Source organism: Cyrtonyx montezumae, unplaced genomic scaffold (assembly GCF_038088225.1).
Source record: "Cyrtonyx montezumae isolate F1298 unplaced genomic scaffold, pur_monq_1.0 scaffold_13, whole genome shotgun sequence".
Taxonomy (NCBI): Eukaryota; Metazoa; Chordata; class Aves; order Galliformes; family Odontophoridae; genus Cyrtonyx; species Cyrtonyx montezumae.
Window position 1 is genome coordinate 5559062 of NW_027071859.1, and position 9101 is coordinate 5568162.

The window sequence follows — 9101 nt, forward strand, 5'->3', positions numbered from 1 at the left end:
AACTGTGTTAAGTGTTCAGAATGTAAAGGGCTGTGGCAGAGGCCCTGCTGGGGGCTGTCCCTTAATTTGTGCACGGAGGAGTGTGAGATGTGTTACAGTGAGCAACACGGGGCAGGATATCCCTCAGCCTCCAAGTGCACGAGGTCTGGAACCTTCACAGCGTTGTGCTGCAGAGATTGCTTGTTCAATAAACTGTTCAAAATGCTTTTGCTGGACTCTCTGTGCACAGAGGGGTATGGAAACGTTTCCAAAGCTCTCCTAAATACAGGAGGTAGCAGTAGCTTCAAACTGCCAAGGGCTGCATGTGGAAGCAGGACCAGCTGTGGTGCAGCTGCCACCTCCAGCTAGGTGCAGGTAATTCCTGAACATGCAGCACTTTTTCTTCCTCAATCCCCTCCTCCAATATTCTTTCACCTGTAGAGGATTTAATGCAACAACCTGTCACGTCAGGAAACCCCTGCCATGATCCTGCAGCCCATTGTTAGCTGGGGCCACCCCAAAGGACACAGCCCTGCAGCACCTGGCAGGGACACCCACACCCTGGATTCACAGCACCTGGAGAAAGACCATCACTTTCACACCAAGGTAAAGAAGAAAGTGTATTTGACACCTGTCACAAGAACACTGACCCAAGAGGGTTGAATTAACACATGTAGAAAAGGTTTTTAAACTACTAACAAACAGAGCAGTGAAGGACATGGAATATAGTACAGATTGTTTAGCTTACTGGAGGGGATTGCTCTGGAACTAGCAATCCCTGCTCTCCAGTGCTAAGAGAGGTCATTGCTTAATGTCTTTAGGCTCTGTTTTTAAATACACAGAGAAGGATACAGACTACAGGAACAGCCTCACTCCCAGTTTAAGCCACGAGCTCTGGGGGCAAGCTCTCCTCCAGGACTGCCACCACATGAGCAGCTGAGGGACGCTTCTTGGGGTCCTCACTGGTGCAGATGGAGAAGAGCTCGATCACTTGCTGGTAGGATGAGTCCAGCTCATCCATGTTCAGGGCTGGCCGGGTTCCCAGGGCTGCATAATATGCTTCCTCATCAAAATCATCTTCCTCAAAAGACATATCTGGATTAAAAAAAAAAAAATCAGCCACATCAGGAAGGGCGCAGTGCTGAGAGCTGCACACATCTGAGAGCTCTGGCAGCCCTTGGAGCCCAGCTTTCACACGTTAAATACAGATCAGGCAAGATTCTGGACTGTGGGGCTGGCTGGGAGGAAAGGATGCAGCCAGGAGCCACTGCATTCTGACACCCAGGAGTTGGAGCAAAATGCCCTGGCTGGCTGCAGAGTTAGAAAACAAGTGTGTTTGTTGGTCTGTACCAGCTCACACAGGTTTTAGCTTTGGGACACAGCTCTCCTCCAGGCTGCTGTCTCAGATCTGACCCCACACTCTGGCTCACATGCTCAGTGTAACTCAACAAGGGCACAAACCCCAGCCAGGGCAGGCAGGAAGTACCCAAATCAACTCCAACCACTTCACCCTTTGCTTTGTCAGAAGAACAGGCCTCATGTGCCCTGGGCACAGCAAACTTCATTTGAGGCAGCTGGAAATGACTAACTACCTGCATGCCCACTGGGAAATACAGAGACAAACCTTCGGCAGTGTTGCTGTCCAGGTTGAGGTGGGGCACAGACAGGGTCATCATCTCCCAGAGAGTCAGCCCAAAAGAAAAGATGTCAGCTTTGTCAGTGATCACACCATCATCACTCAGAGCTTCCTTGGGCTTCCAGGGCTCGGTGCCGATGTAGTGCACTGTGGGGTCGCTCACTGCAAGGAAAAGGTTTTACATCATTTCTACCTGGTTGTTTCCTTTCCTCAGCCTAGCAGCCCTGGGGAAAAAGCAGGACTGAGACAGCACCCCCAGGTCAGCCACACTGACCACGCTAGGGGGACAAAGCCAAGCCCTGGAGCTCACCAGGCTCCATCAGCCACCAGCAGGCATGCAGTTCAGCTTAGTTTACTCAAACACTAATCCAATTCTCACCACTTTGTTCAATGTAATGCCTCACTGAGCATAACTAGCCTCGGGAGAGCCAAAACGCTCACTTCAACCTGAGAAAGAGGCACCAGGTCTGACTTGATCCCTCACACCCCATTCCTGCTGGTCAAACCAGCAGTTACAAGCAGGATAGTGCCACATTTCCCCCAGCTTTCCCTAGCAAATTCCTGAGCTGCCAGCAGTCTCAGCTGCTCCAGAACCTCTCTTTCAGCACTGATCTTCCAAGCTCTGCCTGTAACCAGAAGGGAACACTGGAATCCCTCAGCACTTCACAGCCCGATGTGCACTGATCCCTGGCAGCCACAGGGCTCAGGACCAGCATCCTCTTGCTGGCAGTGTATGCTGTCTCCTTGAGACCAGGAGGAGGCAAAGCCAAATCAGGGCTGAACAAGAGGATGGTTAAATCAGCCCGGAAATCAATGCTTTAACCACACTCCTCTCTGGAAGATTACATTGGGGCGCAGCCTCCAGCTCTCTCGGTCCTTATAAAAGGGAACAGCTACTAATAAAAACGTAATAGAGCAGCTTGGTAAGTTATGAGGATGTTGCAGGCCCAAGCACAGTGTAAAGCAGCACAGAAAAGCATTCTTGTAATTAACCCGAACACATTCCTGCTGTTCACAGCCAAGCCACGACGCCATTAGACATCTGCTTCTCATTTACATGAAGCCTTTATAATGCTTGCATTTGGCTCGTGCTTCCTTCCAGCCCTACGAGAAACATTCATTTACTTTATGCTCTGGCAACAGCATTGCCTCAGCAGAATCCTGAGGGGCCTCATCCAGCATCCCCTGCACAACAGCACTGCTGCCCACAGGGTGAACATGGAGGGGTATGGGACAGACATCGAGCTCTGCAGGATGAGATCTGGGCCTTGCAAGAGCCCCTTCACCCCCACACAGTGCTCTCAACGCCCCCCGAGGACCCCCAAGGGTGTGTTGGTGCATGGCCAGGCTTAGGCAGCCACCCTGCTGCTCTTCCCCACAGCCCGACCTACCGGTCATGTTCTCGTCCAGGGGCAGGGATACTCCCACATCACAGATCTTGATGGCTTCAAAGTCGCCCTTAACGACCACGTTGGGAGACTTGATATCTCCGTGGAGCAGCTTCTTGTCGTTGTGAAGGTACTAGGAGGCAGAGGGAAGCAGTTAACACCTACAGACAATCATTAAGGTTGGAGAAGACCTCGAAGTTCAAATCCATTGACCCAGCATTATTGTGCCCAATGAAAGAATCACAGAGCCATTAAGGTTGGAAGAGACCTTCCACATCATCAAGTCCAATCATTAACCCATCACCACCATGCCTGCTAAACCATAAGGAATGTGCCTATGGGGAGTCTGCTGGGTGGTGACCTCCTGTTCCCTCTAAGGTTTCCCCAAAGCAGCCCTGCAGGTCGCAGGCAGAGCTGGGAGGGAATTTTTCATAGGCAATCCCAAACCTCTGCTCCTCTGTCCAGGCTGACATACCATACTGAATTCTGCCTTAGCAGTATCAGTCAGCTTAAAGGTATTTTCCAACCTTGCTGCACCACTGCAGCAATTCCCAGCTGTATAGGGCTGCTGCTAGAGGATAAGAAAAGGAAGTCAGCTGCCAGGCTTGTGAAGGGCAGGTACAATCCTTAGTTCTTCTATTACACTATGAAAAATAGCTCCTGCTGCTGCTCAACCTGACACAGTGCTACCCAAACAGATGACAAATACACGCAGGGACAGCCCTGATGCTTTTTTGAGGATCTTGCAGCACTCCCCTTTTCCCTTAAACACAGCCTCAGCAGGAGGAGGTGCAAAAGTGGCACCAGCTGTCAGCCCCTGCTAACCAAGAGCAGCTTCCTGCAAGAGCCTGGCACAGCAGGGACAGGCAGGCAGCACAGAGACAGCACGACACGTGTGCCAACAACTTTTAATATGACTGTAAGCTCTGGGAGTGAGAGAGGCTGGTTTGCACTTGAGTCCACACAGCACCCAGGTTAGAAAAGCACCAGTGCTTCACACAAAGCATAACAGCATCTGCTCTCCATCTGCTGGCATCTGGCCTGCTCACACACTGCAGTTTATTTTTCTGGTGTATACAACCCCACGTGGAACAGCTGTGGTTAACACTGAACGTACCTTCAGCCCTCTTGCCATGCTCAAGGCAACTTTGGAAATGGTCGCAGCAGGGAAAGGGCCCAAACACGCTTCATTTCTTTCTTCAATTAAGTCATTGAGTGATTTTTCTCCTCCAAACTCCATGACAAGACACATGCTCCCATCGTTGGCCTCGGTGAACGCACGGTAACCTTCCGAAAGAGACTGTGTTGGTCTGAGAGCTGGGCAGGGCTTTGGGCACTAAGGGAGGTGTCTCTATGGCAGGACTTGGGGCCAGGTGGGCTCCAAGTGCCCTTCTGACCCAAACCACGCTGTGGCTCTATGAAATTCACAGCCTGAGAGAGCTCAGAGCACATCTCTGTGAGGAGCTGAGGCCACAGGAGCATCCGTGCAGAGCTGTGTGGCCCCAGGGAGGGGCAGGAGCCACAGACTTCATGTGTGGAGGGAAGGAAGCTCACACAGAGATCCACTTTCCAGCTCAGCTTTGCATCCCCATCACAGGTTAAGGGACTGATCCTGATTTCCACAGAACAGAGAGCAGGGAGGGAGGAACACAGCAGCTCTGCAGGGCTGACACCTGCAGTTGAACAGTGAGGAGCCAGAGAGGCAACACAAAGCAGGGGGAGGTGTGGGGAAGCCAAGCCCTTCTCTCACGGGGACTACTTCACAAGGTATAACTAGTGCACATGGGTTTTTAACCCTATTTCTTCCACTTCTCACTCCCACCCTTAAACAGGTGAAGTACTAAATAGTAAAGTTTTGAACAACAGTGCAGAAACCTCATCCTGTCAATGATTTTATGGCACTTTTTATGAGAGAGAGAAAAAAAGCAGTGCACTGTTTGCAGCGTGAAAGGTCAAGAATACCTTTGCTTTTAAATTCCTGCCAGAATCAAGACACTCTATTTTAGTGATACAAACAAAATTCCTCTTAGCTAACAGCATCTGTAATTCAAGTGGCCACACTGAGGTGGTTCAAAGCACAAATAAAAGGAAAGTCAAACAAAGCTGCTGTCCTGACTGCCAGCAGAGATGTTACACAAGATAAGAGCAGAAATTAAACACAGAGCAAGGCAGTTTCTCAAAACATTCCTACCACTGACAGCCAAGATCTTGACAGAGCCTCAATTGTCACCCCCAGCCTGGAACAAAGGTGTGCCATCATGGTGGAAAACCCAGAGCCCAATTCCACACATAGCACAGATCTCAACAAAGAGCTGTTTCTCCTCTGCACTTTCACTGTGCCCTCTCCATTCCCTGAGGTCATAAGTCTTAAGTAAGCACAGCTCTGGTACAGGTGCTGCTTTTTCTCTGGTTCTCCCACCACAAAAAGGCAGCCTACAGCTCTCCTGTGGGGTAACTCACCCAACCCAGAGCCATGCCAGCAGCTGGCATTGATCTCAACAGGCAGAGAAACACCAAAGGGCATTTTCTGCTCCAAACCTGATGTCCAGGGGCACGCCCAAGTTCCCATCTTGTAGGTGAGACAAACTGTGGTACTCCATCTCTGACCAAGGCCAGGATGGATGGGGCCCTGGGCACCCAGCCCAGGGCAGAGGTCCCTTTGAACACAAACCATTCTGAGATTCGTTGATCCACCAGCCCCAGCAGCTTGATTTGGAATAGGAGCAACACAGGCTGTGCTGGAAACTTACCCACAATGTTGGGGTGCTTGAGGCTTTTCAAGATCTTGGCTTCTTCATTCAGTCTGGACTGATAGATGTTTTGCTGATTCTTGCTGCATTTGGAACTAATTTTCTTCACAGCCCATGGGGACTGAGATAAACCTCTGGGAGATCTGTATGGGGAAACCCACACACTTCAGTCAGTACCACTCTGTAAGCAGGACCACGAATGCTGCCCAAGTCACCAAGGAGCTACTCCAGAGAGCATCTGTCTTTAGTTTATGGAAGGAAGAAAAAGGGGAAAAAAAAGAACACTAAAACTAAAGCCTGCCAACCCAGCCTGTACTGACAGGACAAGGGGGAATGGCTTTAAACTAATTTAGGTTAGGTATTGGGGGAATTCTGTACTCAGATGCTGGTGAGGCCCTGGCAGTGCTGCCCAGAAAGCTGTGGGTACCCCATCCCTGGCAGCACCCAAGGCCATAGATGGGACCCTGGGCAGCCCCCAAAAGAAGTGCCTCCATGGGAAGGGTTGGGACTGGGTGGGCTTTAAGGTCCCTTCCAACCTAAACTGCTCTGGGATTGCACAAAGCCTGATGGCTTCCTAACCTCTGACTTAGACAGCAGGAAGATGCCAGGCCCCACTCAGCCCCGCGTCCCTCTCACGTACCTTTTCATCAAGTAGACATTCACCCCAGTGCCATATCCAAGCTTCTGCATGGAGGGGGAGGCAGGAATAGTGATAGAAGCTGGCCCTGTGTTTGAGCAGAACAGAAAAACACAGCCCAGTGAATGCCCACGCAGGGACAGCAGGCAGCAGCAGCCTGGTGCAAACTCAGATTTAAGAAAAGCTCCTTTCCAACCCCTCCTTTTCCCCCAGGTATTTCAGTGAATCAAACACAGACCTCACTAAGATGTCTCTTCACCACTCCTTTTGTGCAGGACAGACCTCGGTGAAGTTTTGTTTCACGTTCTGTGTTCAGAATGATGTTAAATTACGAAATCATAGAACGGCTTCAGTTGGAAAGGACCTTAAAACTCAGCCAGTCCCAACCCGTGCCATGGGCTGGTTGCTGCCAGCCCCAGCCATGGTGGTGGGCACGTGCAGGGGTGGGGCATCCATAACAAGACAAGCTTTTTGACTCCTGTCTATTCTCTGGACTAACCCACTTAGATGGAGTTGGCTTGGTACTGGTCAGATCACACATCAACCCCAGGCACTTGTCTCCAGGGTCTGGAGACAAGCATGGAGAACCATTTTGAGGTTAGGCTAGATCCCTCTCTGCTCCACCCTTATGAGTCTCCATCTGGAGCACTCCATCCAAGTTTGGGCCCCCAACAAAGGAAAGCCACAGAGATGCTCAGATGGCTGGAGCATCTCTAAGAAGACAGGCTGAAGGAGCTGGGTATGTTCGGTGAGAGAGTTTCAAGGAGATCTCACAGTAATCCTTGCAACACTATAAGCAGGGAGAAAATTAACCTTTTACACAGCAATAGGACAAGAGGGACAGGTTTTAAAGCAGGCAGCCTGATGTAGCAGTGTGCAACCCTGCCTGCAGCAGGGGGAACTGGAACTAGGTGACCTCCAAGGATATCTTCCAACCCAAACCCCTACGATCTGGAGGGGTCTGTGCCAACACTTATGATTCTGTGATGCCACAACTCACCGGCTTTCTCCTTCTGGTCCAGGCTGCCCTGAGATTTTCTGGCTTCCATGGCTACAAACCGTGCTGTGCACTAAGGCAAAGAGCAGAGACCCCATCACACCCCCAGCACAAAGAAGGGCAGCAAACCCCAGGCTTTAATTTAAGGAATTCCCAAGGTACGGTTTAACGTCTGAAGGGACCTCTGGCTGCCATCGCCGCCTTAGGAGCCACGTGGAGGGTTCGGGAAAGGCTCTGCCCCACAGGGCCGTGGGTACACCCCATAAGGAGCGTTCGGACAGCGCCCACAGTCACTGGGGTTTGGGCTCCGGCGCCCTGGGCCCCGCAACCCTCCGGTGCCATCCCCACCTGAGGGAGCGAGACCCTCCCTCCCATTCTCCCAGCCCCCAAAGCGAGGACGCCCAGAGGACAGAATGAAGAGGTCTATATAGGATACGAGGCCAACAGGAGGAAAGGCTGTGTGTGAGACCCGCACCGCCCGCTACCTTCCACCTCCGCCGCCGCCGTTTGAATGCGGCGCGCGCGGGAGCCCCGCCCTCTTTCAGTCCTCCGCTACGGCGGCCGCGGGCGGACAAAATTGAATGGACCGCTGTTTTTGAGGGCGTGGCTTTATCAGCGTGTGGGCGTGGTCTGCTGTGGGCGGGATTCGAAGAGGGCGTGGTCTAAACTGGGCGCCTTTAGGGGGGAGGGGAGCTCGTGGGGTACGCGTGACTTCTGCAGTCCTTTTTGGGGTTGTCTATGTGAGTTCTCCAAACCCTTTGAGGGGGCTCGCCATGGGGCTCCAAGCCTCTGGAGTCCCACGAACTCCTGCGGGGTTCCTGTTGGGTTTCCAAGCTCCCAAGGGGGCTCCCAATGGGTTCTCCCGATGTTCTCCGTATGGTCCCAAGCCCCTTAGGGTTTTGGAGGGTGGGGATCTCCAGACAATCTCCAGGTTCTTTCAGGAGTCAGTGTGGGGTTCCTAAAACTTTTGCAGGGATCTCCATGTTGTTTCATGCCCCTAAGCAGGAGGGTTCTCCATGGGGGTCTCCAGACCCTTTGATGGGAGGTCAATATGGGGTCTCCAACCCTTTTAAGATGCTCTTCATGGGGTCTCCAAGCCTGTGTGGGATCTCCATGGTGCTCCAACACTTATTAGGTGGGTCAGTGTGCAGTCTAGGTGCCCCCAAGCCCCTGGAGAGTGGTAAACGAGGTCTCCAGGTCCCTTGAGGGGTCAGTGTGGGGTCCCTAACCCCTCTGAGTGATGGGAGGCTCCCATGAGGTTCTCCAGACCCTTTGGAGAGCCAGTGTGGGATCCTCAAGCCCTCTGGGTAGTCCATGTGGGGTCCTTAAGCCCACGGAGACATCTCCATAGGGTCCCCAAGCCTCTGAGTGGGTCCCCAGTGGGGTCTCCAACATCTAAGGAGGATCCCTATGGGGTCCCTATGCCCTTTGGGGATGATCTCCATAGAGATCCAAGCCTGTAGGGGGTTCTCCATGGGATTCCCAGCCCTTTAAGGGGTCCCCAGGCTTCCAGGGTTGTGTTGCCGTAGTGTCCTCAAACCCTCGGGACACCGTGTCCTTACAGAAATGCCACACGGGGGCAGCAGCTCCCCAGCCCCCGCGGGTGTCATGGTCTGGATACGCCCTGCGTCCCAAACCCTCCCTCTGTCCCCCTCCCTAACCCCACAACTACCGCCCAGGGCAGTTCCCACACCGAAAACATCCGAGATGTTTT

At 52.3% G+C, this 9101-nt stretch overlaps 2 protein-coding genes across 2 annotated transcripts in view; both read right to left on the minus strand.

Annotated features, from left to right (window-relative positions):
- CLU (clusterin) overlaps nucleotides 1-9101 on the minus strand; it is a 212328-nt gene that overhangs the window by 41361 nt on the left and 161866 nt on the right.
- Nucleotides 828-7459, minus strand: PBK (PDZ binding kinase). The gene is made up of 7 exons (XM_065731119.1): nucleotides 7391-7459; nucleotides 6394-6478; nucleotides 5754-5896; nucleotides 4121-4290; nucleotides 3007-3136; nucleotides 1604-1777; nucleotides 828-1074 (listed from the first exon to the last, which is right to left on the minus strand). The coding sequence occupies exons 1-7, from the start codon at nucleotides 7437-7439 to the stop codon at nucleotides 860-862; spliced, it is 966 nt and encodes a 321-aa protein (XP_065587191.1). The 5' UTR covers nucleotides 7440-7459; the 3' UTR covers nucleotides 828-859.